This window comes from Oryzias latipes, chromosome 21 (genome assembly GCF_053564925.1).
Source record: "Oryzias latipes strain Hd-rR chromosome 21, Olatipes_Hd-rR_3.1".
NCBI lineage: Eukaryota > Metazoa > Chordata > Actinopteri > Beloniformes > Adrianichthyidae > Oryzias > Oryzias latipes.
Window position 1 is genome coordinate 16,058,484 of NC_136257.1, and position 16,137 is coordinate 16,074,620.

General features: G+C 41.2%; 2 protein-coding genes across 8 annotated transcripts in view; both read left to right on the forward strand.

The window, feature by feature from the left end:
- The first annotated feature begins 2,066 nt into the window (after nucleotides 1-2,066).
- Nucleotides 2,067-11,486, forward strand: lacc1 (laccase (multicopper oxidoreductase) domain containing 1). The gene is made up of 5 exons (XM_004081613.5): nucleotides 2,067-4,257; nucleotides 5,415-5,593; nucleotides 5,675-5,840; nucleotides 10,359-10,584; nucleotides 10,731-11,486. The coding sequence occupies exons 1-5, from the start codon at nucleotides 3,783-3,785 to the stop codon at nucleotides 10,945-10,947; spliced, it is 1,263 nt and encodes a 420-aa protein (XP_004081661.1). The 5' UTR covers nucleotides 2,067-3,782; the 3' UTR covers nucleotides 10,948-11,486.
- A 4,313-nt stretch (nucleotides 11,487-15,799) lies between these two features.
- Nucleotides 15,800-16,137, forward strand: part of enox1 (ecto-NOX disulfide-thiol exchanger 1) — a 197,006-nt gene continuing 196,668 nt past the window's right edge. For 6 of the 7 annotated variants that reach the window (XR_013652696.1, XM_078939581.1, XM_004081660.5 and 3 more), the window contains exon 1: nucleotides 15,800-15,994. The gene's annotated coding sequence lies outside the window, so the exon portion shown is untranslated. The remainder of the gene's footprint in view (nucleotides 15,995-16,137) is intronic. The other variant, XM_078939580.1, reaches the window with a different exon arrangement.

Sequence of the window (16,137 nt, forward strand, 5' to 3'; positions counted from 1 at the left end):
AACCGTGTAATTTCACTAGAAAGAACCGAAGCCCTAAACTACAATAAAATGCAAACTACTACAGCTTAGTCTTAGCACAGCCATGATGACAGCAGGCAGTGCATTAAAACTGCATGAAGTTATAAGGGTTTTAGTGGTTTCATGTCTTTTCTTTTCCATAGAAAGGTAAGACAGGAATCTCCCTGGACAATGATGTTTGCAGATGACATTGTAATTTGCAGTGAGAGTAGAGAGCAGGTGGAGGAACAGCTAGAGAGGTGGAGGTTTGCTCTGGAAAAAAGAGGCATGAAGGTCAGTCATAGTAAGACAGAATACATGTGTCTGAACGAGAGGGATCAAGGTAGAAGCGTTAGGTTACAGGGGGCTGAGGTGAAGAAGGTGCAGGAGTTTAAGTACTTGGGGTCAACAGTTCAGTGTGATGGGGAGTGTGGAAAAGAGGTGAAGAGGCGAGTGCAGGCAGGTTGGAGCGGTTGGAGGAAAGTGTCAGGAGTGTTGTGTGACAGAAGAGTGCCAGCAAGACTCAAAGGAAAGGTGTACAAGACAGTGGTGAGACCAGCTCTGCTCTATGGGTTAGAGACGGTAGCAGTGAGACAGAGACAAGAGGCTGAGATGGAGGTAGCAGAGATGAAGATGTTGAGGTTCTCCTTAGGAGTGACCAGGTTAGACAGGATAAGGAACGAGTACATCAGAGGGACGGCTCACGTTGCCTGTGTTAGGGACAAAGTCAGAGAAGCCAGACTGAGATGGTTTGGACATGTTCAGAGGAGGGATAGTGGATATATTGGTAGAAGGATGTTGGAGATGGAGCTGCCTGGCAGGAGGGCAAGAGGACGGCCAAAGAGGAGATACATGGATGTCTTAACAGAGGACATGAAGTTGGCTAATGTTAGGGTAGAAGACGTCCATGATAGAGTGAGGTGGAGGACGATGATTCGCTGTGGCGACCCCTGATGGGAAAAGCCGAAAGAGAAAGAAGAAGAATGTCTTTTCTTTTCCATAGTAGTCCCCTTACAGATTTTCAAGAAATGGCAGAAAAACAGACAAATCCAGAACAAGTGAACAAGAAAAGGATGCAAAACGGCTACGAGCTTTAAAAAAGTCATTTTCATGTAACGAAGTTTAAAAAAACACACAAGAACAGAGAAAATGAAAGCAGAATAACAGAAAAAGTTTAGAAAGATGGAAAAAATATAAAATTTGTTACCAACCCAGATGCTGTCCAGTTTAAAAAAGAAAAAAGTTGTTGTTTCAGGACATAAATTCAAAGCAAAAGCCTTCAGAGAACACAGGAAATAAAAACGGCTCCTGTCAACGAACATCAGAAGGAAGCTAAAAATAAGATCCACAGTTATGTCACTTCCTGAAATGAAAGGTTTTACGGCTCCTTTCCACTTAACTTGTTCAGTCCGTTCTGTATATTGGTGGTGAACATCACCACGATAACTTAGATTTATGTTATGCAGAAGACATTTCTGCAGCTTCATGTTTGCACTCCAATAAAAAGCAGCCTTAATTTGAGAGGACATCACTGTCATGGTGAGAGGGGTTCACTCAGACTCGGAATGAAGAACTTAGTTGTAATAAACCTGCATTTTATTCCTTTTTTATGTTATTTTTCTTACCAAGAAGAACAAATGCTATGGTTGATATGGTGTCTGTTCTTTGGGGTTGTTTTTTTTCCTCGCTTTACTGCAGACTTTACTGACTCCTCCCTAAGCTGAAACAAAGTAAATGTGAATGTAAAATGTTCATCCTGGAAAGTCTTTGACATCTTTGAACATTCAATTTTTTTGGTTTTGTTTTTTTCTGATGCTGTTGTCAGCTGGTACTCTTGTTTAACTCTGTTTATTTATATTTTGAAGGAAAAAGGGCTGCTCTGTAAAACAAATCAAACTTGATTGAAAACTATCAATGCTCTTTTGATTCCCAAAATGTTTTTTTCCTTGTTTTTGTGTGTGTAAATAAATGTTATTTAAAGAAAATGCGTCTGGTCTGAAGTTTGTCCAAGATACCTTAGAGTAAGGTGGAAAGATAAAAAGTCAAACAATGGAACTATGGTGTTATGACTTGTTTTTAAATAATTTGAAGCAAAAAGCAAACAAAAAAAAAACACTGTAAGCTTTTCCCTTAAGCCTTATATCCATCCATTTTCTGAACCCACTGAATCCCTTGTGGTTGGCACAAGGCTGGACCCTCTGGCTACTGTGGCAGAGAGAAGGACACTAAAAAAAACTAACGGGTATCCTGGACAATGCCACCCACCCTCTGCACACGACCATCAGTAGCCAGAGAAGCACCTTCAGCAGGAGGCTGCTCCTCCCAAGGTGCAGGACTAATAGACTGAGCAACTCCTTTGTCCCCCGGGCCATCAAACTCTTCAACCACCACTTAGGAGGGGGGAGTGGGACAGAAAGGAAAGGGCCTTGATTGACTTTCTTAAATGCTGTTTTGCATAAATGTAAACTGTCTTTACTGTTTTTACTTTTCTGATTATTTCTAATAGTGCTGTATGCGATGGAGATGTCAATTTCCATGCGGGAACCTCCCAAATGGATAAATAAAGCTGTCTGTCTGTCTGTCTGTCTGTCTTTCCGTCTTTCCGTCCGTCTGTCTATCTATCTTTTGGCGTCTAGAGTTGCTGGAGCAAACCCAGTTACTGTTGGGGGAAGGCGGGGTTACACCTGAACAGGTTGCTATCCATCACAGGGCCACATATAGACAGAGCCTTTCAGCTTTCATATTCTACAGAGAAACTGTAGAATGATTGACTTGAACTTACAGGTTTGAAACGTAGCTTTTGATAGTTTCAGCCTCTCAGTAGTTTTTTCTGTGAAGTCTGTCACACAGAACTCTGCAGGATTATCTGAAGGAAAGTTAACTTGAGTTGTGTTCTTCTGAAATCAGCTTCATCTCTCTTTCTTAGTCATTTTCTCTCCTCGTCCCTTAGACTCTATCTGCTCAGTCCTGTTGAAAATGAACCCTTTAGCAGCTGCACAAGCTGAACTTGACTTATTTGTAATGACAATCAATAGCTTTATAAAGATAGTTTTTGAATATTTGATTTAACAATAAAACAACTTTTAAATCTAAAGGCCCAAAAATCCTTGTATTTAGGCCTTTATAACAGTACTGATTGTCTTGCAGCTGTTATTACTGTTTTAAAGGCATCAGGTATGCCATTTTTTTCAAAATAGGCTGAATGTGTTTTGCATTTCAATTAAAAATCATTTTAGAGTAGCCACATGTTTAGACGCTGATATATCCAAGAGTCCTGAAAAGAAAAGGTCAAAGGGTAAGAGTTTATAACTCCAATCTGTTCTCGTCTAAAATGAGGAAAGCTAAGAAATAAATGTTTCAGAGCCTCAAAATGTGACTTGATACAGTTTGTCTAGTGGGTAAAGATGACCCAACTCCTTATGTTAAAGTGCCTAGGATAGCACAAGGGTTACAGCAGACACATATGACTCCTTGACAGTTTATCATTTTTTGTGGTGTGAAAGGCTAAATAGTTCTTTCAAACCAGTTTCAGTTCTCTTCTGCTCACGTTAACAGCTGGTTGGAAACTCTGCGGATGTTTCAGTGTTACTACAGGAGGGTTTGAGTCCTGTGGATGAAGTTCTTCAGTCTGGCCTCAGCAGATGAGGAGGAAGAGGAGAATTTCCAGGGCGCTCTGGGTTTTCCCGAGTGGGCGGAGCCTCGCTCTGCAGGAAGTACATGCACGTTCTCTTCTGTCTGTCAAACGTGACTGAGTGGCTTAGTTTGACCCCATCTCTGCGCCTGGGATGGCCCTGTTGGTGGATCTGCGTCTGGGCTGCAGCCCTGAACACACCGGCTCCTTTCTGCTGAAGGACACAGAACTGCAGGTCTTCCTGCTGTGCGGGGATCGTTTCCGGGACACACCGGACACCTTTCTGACCTCCAGTAGACAGACGCACGTTTTGGACTGCCGCTCCACCACAGAGAGTTTGTACCAACTCAAGCAGACCGTGGACCGGCTTGACCTAAGCGTGATCCGGGTCCTCACGAGTCCACAAGGTCGAGCCGAACTGAGCCACTACCAGAGGCTGCTGTTCACCGACGTTTACAAATTTGATTATGCCGTGACACCTCTGGACACAACCATGTGTCCGAGCGGCACAGGCTCCGCCCACAAAGACACACCTGGACAGAGGATCGAGGCAGAAGTTTCAGCGTTTCTGCAGCAGCTGCCCGGACTGCACGGGGATGTCAGAGTGCTGAAGTCAACGCTGATTCCAGGTCAGTTCAAAGAGGAAACAGTCCAGCTACAGAGACCATTCAACTGTCAGAAAACCTGAAGACTTAGGCCTCAGGGGATTTTGTGACCCTCTTTTTGAAATCTAGAGACAATTATTTGTGCGCAATCCCAATTTTAACATACCTGAAGCAGGGGTGCAGCTACAGTTTGCAGGGGCACAACTTCATAGGGGGCCACTTTTAACCAGCCTTTGGCGTTCATATTTAAAATAAGTGTTGTGATTCATAAATGTAGATTTTATTTTTGAGTGAAGTTATTCTGAAGAAAGAAATTGCCTAACATAAATGACTAAATTATTTAACTAACAATAGATCTTTAAAGGGCCTAAACCATCCAAATTTTGAGCTATTAGGTGTATTATGTTCATTCTTTACGAAAAGAAACCCCAAAGAGGTATTTTGATCCATTCATGCATTTCTGAGTATTCCTCTAAAAACCTGCTCTCTGAGCACCACCCACCAACCCACAAAAATGAGCGATTTCTCACATTGTGACATACACCAGTAAAGAACAGCCCGTTCCAGGAAGAGTCTGCGCTGCCAGCTCCACCCCCAGGGCTAACACACACACACACACACTTTCTCCACTGAACTGAACTATCTGTTGAAAAAGAGCTCAGTAAAATAACTAATATTTAATAAGAAATTTGTTATTTTGTGTGCCAAAGGTAATATGTTATCATATAGATGGATATAGTTTGCTATAAAAGTTTTAAGAATAGCATGGTATAGGCCCTTTAAAATTTATATTTCAAAATATCAGCTTAACCAAAGTCTTTTTTTTTATTTCTTGTTTGAAACTGAATAAAAATTAAGTAGCTGGAGCCAGAAAAATTCATCAGTTGACCAGCAGGTGACTTGTTATACAAGCAAATTAGTCCATTCACTTTAGAGAAATAAATTAACAGTCTGGTTTCAATTCATTTTATCTGTGGTTAGCTCTCTTACGCGTGAAAATATTTGACATGGGTGAACTGTCAGTAAAATCAGAAAAAAAATCAGAGTAAAAATCAGAAACAAGTACAAATGCTGCAGAAAGATTGAGACTGTGTGGAAAAGAGCTCAGCATCTCTGCCTTTCTACCTGAAGCCATAACATTCAAACTGTATTTTTTCTTTTTTATATATTTTTTATCTCAGGCTGTTTCGGACACGGCTTCAGCACTCGTACAGGTGGTGTGTCTTACATCCCAACCCTGTCCTCCATGAATCTGTTTTGCAGCAGCAGGAGGAGGGACCCTGTTGCCGTAGTGACAGAGAACAGACGCAGACTGGCTGTTCATGCCGGTTTCCACCCTTTGCCTCTGCGTATGGTGAAGGTATTAACCTACAAGCACTGCACCAGTCCTGACCAACACCTGGCATGTCTGCTCATCATAACCTCATTTCATATTCTGCAGGTGAATCATGCCAGTGATGTATGGGTTATGGGGAAAGCTGAGCCAGAGAGCTATGATGCCCTGGTGACCGATCAAAGAGGGGTTGTTTTAGCAGCTCCAGGTGCAGACTGCATGCCCATCCTGTTCTCTGATCCGGTTAAAAAGGTCATTGGTGCTGCTCATGCAGGTAAGCCTCAGGCCTTGGTCCAGGGGTGGACAACTCTAGTCCCCAAGGGCCGGTGTGTCTGCATGTTTTTCAGATATCCATACCTTACTCATGGCTGATTACCTGCATCAGGTAATTAGGTCATGGCATAGCAGGGAATGTTTGAAAACAAGCAAGAATGCTGCCCTCAATGCTCATCCCTGCCGCAGTCTTAACTACCCTAAAGCGGTGTTGACACCGAACGAGATTCGCATGTCTGGGACGGCCAGTTTCATTGTCAAGCCAAGCAATAAAATTTTAAAATTCAGTTTATTTAATGATCACAATGTTAGGCACCACAACTGTATCTCATATATATATATATATATATATATATATATATATATATATATATATATATATATATATATATATATATATATATATATATATATATATATATATATATATATATATATATATATATATATATATATATATATATATATATATATATATATATATATATTTATATTTATATATTGTTGTGGAAATCAGCTTATATATATATATATATATATATATATATATATATATATATATATATATATATATATATATATATATATATAAGCTGATTTTCCACAACAAGATTTTTTCAGTATAGGAAAAAAATAAAAATAAATGTGCCTTAACCAATAAGGTTCCAAATGTATGATTGAGGAAAGAAAGTGCTGTTTATTTTCAAAATTTCTTAATGTAGCTTCTCCAGGACTTATAAACGGTTCAGAAGCCTGAAGAGTTCTTCAAAAATAAAGGGAAAAAAGCAAAACACAAATTCTTTTTAGAAACAATAAAATGTGATGATGAGGCAGCGTGACAGGATGAAGGAAAGTGCTTTAATGTGGCCAAGATGCTTTATTTAGGTGACTGCATTACACCGCTGCAGCTTCGCTTTCTCACACGCGGAAGTAAAGACGTATATCAACGGCCATCGCCACGACGTTGGTCTTTTTTCATTCATCCATCATGTTGCTAAACTAGAATCTATTGCTGTGAAGATTAGCAGAACTTTTGCCGGCTTTGCCGACACCATTTTGGCTGATGCTACGTGCATTAGCCGCTGCACAGCTGCAGTGCTTACCTCGTTCTCACCTGAGCCCACTAAAAAGCCCTGCAATCCACCTTTTTATATGATAATGGCAGCAATGTGGCACAGAGTTTCAGTGTGGTATCCATCCTAAGTAAAGACGTAAGTAGTGCATGTCTCAAAAGAACAAAACAAGCTGCTTCACTTAGATCTTGTAGTTGCTTAGGTGCGGTGTAAAGCTGCTACAAGAGGCTCAATGGGCGGTGCTGCCAATTAGCGTTCGGAGGTTGAAGTGGAAAACAAGAGTCAGATGCTGATGGACGCTCATAAATGATAAGTAAATATCGTCGAGACAGCATTTTGAATTAATAAAAGCATCGCAAAATGAACAATCGCGATATTTCGCCAAAACATTTTTTTCTAACACCCCTATCAACCATATCCAACCTTACAATTGCCATGCTGTCTTGTCATCCATTGCTATCTCTCTCATGTTTATGTCAGAGACCTTATTGTCTGTACGTTTTATGTAATCATATTCCAAGCATACACTTACCGTCCCCTTTATTAGGTCCACCTTGCTAGTACGGGGTTGGACCCCTTTCGCCTTCAGAACTGGATTAATACTTGGTGGCATAGATTCTATAAGGTACTGGAAACATTCCTCAGAGAGTTTGGTCCATATTGACATCATAGCATCACACAGTTGCTGGAGATTTGTCGGCTGCACATCCATGATGCCGATCTCCATTTCCACCACATCTCAAAAGTTCTCTATTGGGTTGAGATCTGGGGCCTCATTTATAAACGTTGCGTACGCACAAAAGAAGGCGTACGCCACTCTCTACGCAATAGTTGATATTTATAAAAAGCAAACTTGACGGGAAAATGTGCGGTCCTTCACGCAAGCTCTGACCCAGGCGTACGCACAAAAACGGGTGAAATGAGAAACGGCGACGCCGTCGGCAGATGGAAGAAACACGTGAAAGTGAAAATGACAGTACTGCCTCTCATGAAGACATGAAGACTTCACAAAGCAAGTCTTACAATTAACAGCCTACACGAACACCCGTTTGATCGATCAGCAGTGAAATAAACAAAAAAATCAAACGAAAATTACAACAGAAATTCAAATGAACACTTATTTGCAAAAAGAAAAGTGAAATATGTTCTGCAATATTGGCATGTTGTGCAATTCATCCTCATAAATAATAAAGTTAACAGAACGAAATAATGTACAAAACTGATTGTCCCGTCAATCAATGTGTCCGTCTGGCGGAGCAGGTGCAATTAGACAGACAGATGGATAGATAGAGAGAGATGCATTAATTGTCCACTGGGGAAAGTTGTTTTCATAGTAAAACATTTCTTCATAAGCTACGGAATTATGGTATTCATGCATATGCCTTTAGTTTGTTTTATTTTTGATCGAACAATGTATGGCGTATGTCTCAACCATTCAGAAAGCAACAAGAAATTACATTTGCGCTGATCAATTTCCCATTTCCACGTCGATTATTACTGACATCTGTAGCTTGTCAGATGTAATTAAATGGAGGGAAATAAATGCCCCATCACAATGCGTAATGACGCACAATGGTTGATCTTGCGCTCTTAGAAGATGTGGCAAATGGAAGAATTCGGAGTGAACACATCTTTAGACAGCGAGAAGACTTGCTGGCAAACGAGGACGAGTGGCTTATGAGCCGGTTCCGATTTCCTCGAGCCGTCCTGTTGGAGCTTTTGGGGGGGTGTCACCCGGTGCATCTGGCAAGTCGGTGTTCCCCCTGCGCCTCAGTCACCACTCCACTTAAAAGGGATTCCCCAATAATTACTGCCAGTCTCTCATCAAGAGGGGTCAGCTCCGGTGCCCCCCCCGTGGCAGACACACTCTTGCGATGCAGCGCCAGACGTTTTTCTGCCTCGACTTCGATGTCCGACCATTTCTTTTTTATTTCGGCCACGGCCCGAGGTTGTGAGGCTATAGCATTTACGGCATTTACGTGCCTTTTCGGCATTAGTAATGCCCACACTGTGCCCTCCAAACAACATTCTTCTCCTCTTTTCCACCTCGCCAACGATAACTTCTACTTCACATTGAGTGAAGTTCCGTTTTTTTGATTTCCTCTCTGTGTTTGCCATGGTTTCGCAATCAATGAATATTCATTTGTGGGCGTTTCACGGACTATTTATGGGCAACTATGGGCGTGTCATGAGGCCGCAAAAGCTGCGCTGCATTTAGAATTGGTTGTGATTTATTAAGGGAAAGATGCGTAGGATGTGCGTGTGCACGGTTTTATAAATCTGAATATGTCTGTGCGTACGCACATCCTATGTTTCATCCGTACGCCACTTCTGACGCAAATCCTACGCAAAGTTTTATAAATGAGGCCCCTGGTGACTGTGGAGGCCATTTGAGTCCAGTGAACTCATTTTCATGTTCAAGAAACCAGTTTGAGATGATTCCACCTTTATGACATGGCACCTTATCCTGCTGGAAGTAGCCAGAAGTACCCCAGATGGTACACTGTGGTCATAAAGGGATGGACATGGTCAGCAACAATACTCAGGTAGACTGTGGCATTGGAACCATGCTCAATTGGTACTAAGGGATCCAAAGTGTGCCAAGAAAATATCCCCCAAACCATTACACCACCATCAGCAGCCTGATCCGTTGGTACAAGACAGGAAGGATACATGCTTTCATGTTGTTGACGCCGAATCCGACCATACCAAAGGGAGACTCATCAAACCAGACAACGTTTTTCCAATCTTCTATTATCCAGTTTATGTGAGTCTATGTGAATTAGAGCCTCAGTTTCCTGTTCATAGCTGACAGGAATGACACCCGTTGTGGTCTTCTGCTGCTGTAGTCCATCTACCTCATGGTGGGACGTGTTGTGTGTTCAGAGGTACTCTTCTACTGTACGGACCTTGGATGTAACCAGTGGTTATCTGTGTTCCTGTTTTCTTTCTATCACCTGAAACCAGTCTGGCTATTCTCCTCTGAATTCTGGCATCAACAAGGCATTTCCACCCACAGAACTGTCACTCACTGGATATTTCCTCTTTTTCGGACCATCCCCTTTAAACATTAGATGGCTGTGGGTGAAAATCTCAGTAGATCCGCAGTAGATCTGAAATACTCAGACCAGCCCATCTTGCACAAACAACCATGCTACGTTCAAAGTCACTTCAATCATCTTCCTTCCCCATTCTGATGCTCAGTTTGAAGTGCAGCAGATTGTCTTGACTATGTCTACAGTCCTAAATGCTTTGAGTTGATGCTATATGATTGGCTGATTACAAATTTGTGTCAATGAGCAGTTGGACAGTGAGTATAGAGAGATCAGGAAAGCTGTCCTTACCGCATCTCCAGGTCAGACTCTGATGCCCCCTGGTGGGTTATAACTGCTAAAGCAAACTCTATTTCAATAGAAAAGAAATCAGCAGACATGATTGACCAACAGGTTGGAAAGGGACACTGATGGGGGTTGCCATGGCAACAGTGAATGCCATGGTGATGGAGTTTGGCAGCAGAGCAAGCGACATCAGGGTGGCAGTGGGACCATCAGTGGGTGTTTGCTGCTTCACCTTGGACAGAGAGCAGGCGCTGGAGTTCAGACAAATCCACACGGATTGTGTCCCCGATCCCAAGTCAGCCAAACCTCACGTGGACATCCGGCTCGCCAATAGGTATGAGAACCAAGAGAGATCTGGCTGAACTGACCAGACAGTGTTCTAAAAAGCTCCATCAGTTTACATGTAACTTTTTATCCTGATTTTTCATCTTTTTAGACTTTTTTTTTTAACTCAATCAAATGTCTTGTTTTCCACCCAAGGGTTCTTCTCCAGAAAGGGGGGGTCCTGCCAGAGCAAATCCATGACAACTTGGTGATGGAGCAACCCAGCGTGACACCCTGCACCTCGTGTCACCCTGAAGATTTTTTCTCTCATGTTCGAGATGGTCTGAACTTTGGTACTCAGGTAGGCTTCTTGTGGATCAAAGAGGCAGAAGAGCAGACCGGAACTCCTGAAGGGCCACATGGATCCATGTGAGGGTCATGAAGATGACATCATCAAAAAGGCTAGAAATGAAGAGGCTCTTTTACAGAACAAGGTGGCAGCAAACAAACTTTAGATAAGTGTGAAGATGTTTCAGGTTGGTGCGTGATCGCACTGCCCAGCTCAGCACAGCAGGGATCCTCCAGTAAAACTGAAACCTCAGATGCTGAAGGATCAAACCATCTGCACGCACCTTTACAGCATTTGTGAGAAACTTCAATATTTCAGAGTAACCCTTGTGCTATCCTAGATACTTTAACATTGGGAGTTGGGTCATGTAGACCCCACAAGACAGTGTGCTGAACCTTTTTCTACAATGATTTGTGCTCTTCACTGGTGTCCATGGATTACATGAAATCCTCTTCACCTTTATCCACCTTTGTTGTGGTAGGGATAACACGTCAATGTAAGAGTGGGGTCATAGGATAGCACAAGGAATAATGCAGCATTTTAATGGGTTAAAAAGCTTAAAATGGCTTAAAACGTGTGTGTTGTTCTTCTGTCAACCAATGTCAAATAAACAGTTTATTCCATAGGGCTTTCATTTTTTCTCCTATACATAAAAAGTGGTTCTGATAGCAGGTACTGGAGATTTCATGAAGTTTATAGCTTTTCTGAAAGGACAATGCATTCTTTTCAGGAAAAATAGTCTAACATTGAAAGAAAAATTACAGAACTTCTGTCTTAAAAAAGAAATGACAGCCGTTCATTTTATTCTTTCAAAGACTGATATTAAATTCCGATTGTATGAGAATGGGCAAAAATCTTAAAATGCCATCAGTAAACTACTAAATTTAATTTCAGCGTTCGACACTCAGGCGTGCTGTGTTTAGGTTTATCTAGATGGTCAACTCAGTAGTTTAAGATCTTGTTCATATTCCATAAATGTCAACAGTCTAAAGCTTACTCATTCATCTTGTACAAAGTTTTTTGAAAGTGCCTTTACGTTGTTGATTCACTTTTTCAGCAGCAAAATTCGAACTTTCCCAGGACTGTCTATCCACCACCGTAGCATAATGAAAAATAAAACGGCACGTTGTAGCTGCAAAAAAGAAGTCTCTAAGAGGAAAAGATGTGGCTGGAAATACCAGAAAGTGTGACCGTCAGCAGGAATTTCCTCACATAGTGACAGCTCAAAAACACAATGAGGATATGATACCCAGGTTCAGAGTTTGTCATAAACTAATTCAAGAATTAAAAAAATCAAGGACTAATTACTTCTACATTTTTGGAAATTAGTTTTAACAAAAAGTACAATAACTAACCTTCAAATTTATTTCACACATTTATTGCAACATAGATGCTGGCAGAAGCACAGAATGCACAGAAGCACAGGATTTTTCCTGGAGTCTGTAGTAATGAGCCCCAAGTGATTATAAATATAAATGGACAAAAACAAAAAAAGCAAAAAGGATGAAGCATTTTGATAGTTTTAAGCAAATGGAGAAGAAAAGGTCAAACAAGAAAATATTGAAATTGGTCAGCAATAGGGATGTGCTTATCAGTTTTTTTTTCTGATTCGGGGTCATTTCATTTTGGTACAGATCCCGAGTCCAGATCTGATACTTTTGTGAAACATTTTTAAAAAATGGATAATTGTTATAAACTGATCCAGGTTGTTCCCTATTTTTATTTTAATCACCTTCTTTTATCTTTTAATGTTCACGAAAGACGGGTTAGCATTAGGCTAATATGTGCTAAAAACATTAGCCGTGGAGGTACTTAAAACTCCATGCGTGCAATCCTGCGGCATAAGAATCTTGGATGTAAATATGTGGGAATTACATCAGCCTTTATTTTGTCTGGACACCACTGGAAACACATATTCATATGATGGTTTAGAGTTTCTCAGATCTGCGTGGCAGGACTTTCGCCTTCGGAGCTTCGGATCGCGGGGCTATGCGCTCCGCTATGCAAAGGCGGCTGCCGGTCCGAAGACAAAGCTAGTTCCGGGAAAGTTTCGACGAACAAAAGGCGGAAATGCTGCTACGTAGTCCTGAGAAGCTGTGTACAATCATCAGGATAGCACAACAGTCACAAAGCCTTCTCCTCTGTCGCTAACACAAAGCTACAAGCCTGGCCACACTGCTCCCAGCATGTGAGTCTTAGCAGTCGGACAGATGGAGAGAGCACTGACATCATCGCCTTGCCTCCCCTCTGGAAATGCTAAGTCGAATTGAATTATGCGACACCATTCGTCGGGTGGATGTGAAAATGAAAATGCAATCCCCTCTTTGCATTTTCATTTTCATTATGACACAGATTAAGCGTTTTTTAAGTAAAAATGAAAAGGTGACAGAATAAGTGGTGTTGAAGAAAAAAAATGAAAAAGCATTTTGCCAGATTGCTTTTTCATTTTAATGAAAAATGCAGCTTCATTTTGAAAATGAAAAATCATTTTCTGGTGTTGACTTTTATTTTTAATTATGCTACAGAATCACTTCCATAGAATCCAAAACGCAGAACAAAAAATACTAAATTATTAATGAGGTTTCTTTATGAAGCAGATCCTTCATTTATGTATGTGCTCAAGGGGGCCAGCAGGGGGCGCCAGCTGTCCTCTGTTAAGTTCAATATCTGAACGTCCAGGAATTTCTTGGATGACTCATTTTTCTTATCATAGGACTTTGGTATGGCATGATTTGGGTCCTTTCTGAAAACTGTCTTCTCCACATGGAAACTTGCTGTGTACCTGTGAGCTGCGCCTCTTCATCATTTCTGTTCTGTTGCCCATGTCTTGCTCTGTAGATGTTTTATGATGTGTAGAATCAGTGGCGGTTCTACACTAACTTACTCCCTGGGCGAGTAACCCCAACAGCCCCCCCCCGCACACATACAAAATTTGACAACATCCTGTTGTGTTCCCTATCTTCTATTTAGCCATTTTACACAAAAAATGCATGAATGTTCTAGACTCGTATTACAGGGGGACAGGGGGTCATACTGAGTGACACAGGAGCCTAAATTAAAAACACGCATAAGGTTTTGGGCCAAAGAAGATAAACATTTACTGAACACACTAAAGCTAAACTTTTAAACCTTTTAAACTGAACTTTTTGAACATAAATATGAATAAAAACAGGAACATTAATCCAGAGTAACTCAAGTTAAACCTTAAATAACTTATAATATTTTGCTCCCCATAGAAATATATTCTGTCAAAATGATACAAATATGAACATGCTGCAGAACAAAACAAAGAAAACCTGGAAATAATAATAAGAAATAACAAATCAAATAATTCCGTTTTCTTAGCTCTTTTAGCATTTTTTAGAGCTTTTTTTTTAGAGCTGGACTGCTTCATTTTTGGCAATAATTTCTTAATGTGTGACGTCCTGTGTGTGTCTTTGTGAAACATATCAGAGGGATTAGATCTAAAAAAAAAACTTATTGTGAATACTATTTTTAGGTCTTATAAAACATTAAAAACTAAATCATAGAACTCATCAGTATGATTATTCCAAAAATATTTGGCATTTCCCTTAATTTGTGCAACACCAACAGCAGAAATCCTCCAAAAAAACTCAATCCATAAAAAATGGTCTGCGCCCACCACCCCTCCCCTTCCCTCTGATACACTCCGTCTCTATGACGGGAGGCGCAGCTGCAGCTGCGGCCCAGAGTTGATCGTTAGATAGAAAAAGACTCCCAATCACCTGTTAGTGTGATTCACCCAGTCACCAGTGAGTTGCGCCCCCCTCTCGAGTTTTTTTGACTTATGTTACAAAGACTACCGCAAAGAGGTGTGGGCGCAAGTGGTGGTCACGTGCGCGTCGGGTCTGCTGTGTGGGAGCAGGGAATTGTGGGAAATAATCCCCATTGCCTGCTTTTGTAGAAATTGGGTTGAGCACGGGTGTTTCTTCTGCCTAATTCCTTTTCATGTCCCTGTTTTACGTTGTTTCACTCTGAGTTATTTCATCCCTTTTTTTTTTTTGCACCATAAGTGTGAAGAGGGAATAGGATGAAGACATTGTTAAGAGTCTGATGTGTTAAAATAAGAGTGTAAAGTGTCGGCAGCTGCAGGCGTGTCAAAACAATAGCTCAAAAATGCCTCTTTGAATTTAGAAGCACATTATGTGTAACGCAACGGGCACGGAAAATGCCGCCCCCTATGAAGTGCTGCCCTGGTCCACCGCCCATTTTTCCCATATCAAAAACTGCCACTGTGTAGATAACTAAGAAAATACATTTCAAATCAGAAAACAACTTCAATGTATGCAAAGCTGATTACTTTTCAGCCTTTGTTTGAAGGTAGAAACTGTGAAGCTTTGTTGGTATAATAGACATTGTAGAAATATTAAAAATTAGGTACTAACAATCAGTGTTGTGCAAGTTACACGTTACAGATTACTTTTTACTGTTTTTCTAAAGCAAATCCTCTACTTGATAAGATACTGAATCATAAATGTATTGTTTGTGTTCTATGGTTTAGTGGAGAAGTGGAAAAAATGAAATTCTATTTAAGTTTTGTTGTTTGGGAATAAAATAGTAGTACTTGTGATTTGAAAGTCTTTCAGTTTTCATGATTTTTCAGGTTGGAATTTTTGAATAAAGAAGTTCAAACGTCAAGCACAGAGGTGAAAGACTATTAACTGGGATTGCTATTCAACTGAAAGAATGGTTTGTGCATCAATTTGGTGGGTAGGTAACTGCTCAATTTGTTCGGTATCTGATCATCAGGGCTGTGATCAGCCCCAGGAATGAACAAAAGAATATAGAGACGCGTTTTCTACAGGGATAAGAAAATCGGAGTTCTCATTCTTCGTAAACGTTAAATCAACGACTCTTTCTTCGTCTTGATAATCAAAAAAGCTGTCGCTGAAGGAGAATCGGTATTGTCTGGTAACGGCGTGCACGTGTGTCGGTAGCGCGCTCCACCGGAGGCGGCAGCGGCGTCTCCTGGCTGAGATGCTTCAGAGTGCGTGAGAGGAAACACGCGGAGGATTTCTCTCCAGCACCGGGATTGAGCTGCGTTCACGCCTGCACATCCCGTGCCTTCAGCCGGATCAGTCACCACTGGACTGCGTCGTGAGGCAGTAAGGTAAAGAGCAGGATTGTGCGCTTTTTTGACGGGTTCTCGCTTTGCTGGAAGGTTGGAACAGCTCATGCGCTCTCTGGAGAAGCAGAGAGAGGCAGAAGGGAGACGCTGAAGAGGAATTAAAGCTTTCCTGCGCGCACAGAGGA

Excerpts from the sequence above, each read along its gene's own strand:
- lacc1 (XM_004081613.5), top strand. The coding sequence starts at position 3,783 with ATGGCCCTGTTGGTGGATCTGCGTCTGGGCTGCAGCCCTGAACACACC. Across the intron at positions 4,258-5,414 it reads GAAGTCAACGCTGATTCCAG|GCTGTTTCGGACACGGCTTC; the intron begins GTCAGTTCAAAG and ends TTTTTATCTCAG. Across the intron at positions 5,841-10,358 it reads CATTGGTGCTGCTCATGCAG|GTTGGAAAGGGACACTGATG; the intron begins GTAAGCCTCAGG and ends ATTGACCAACAG.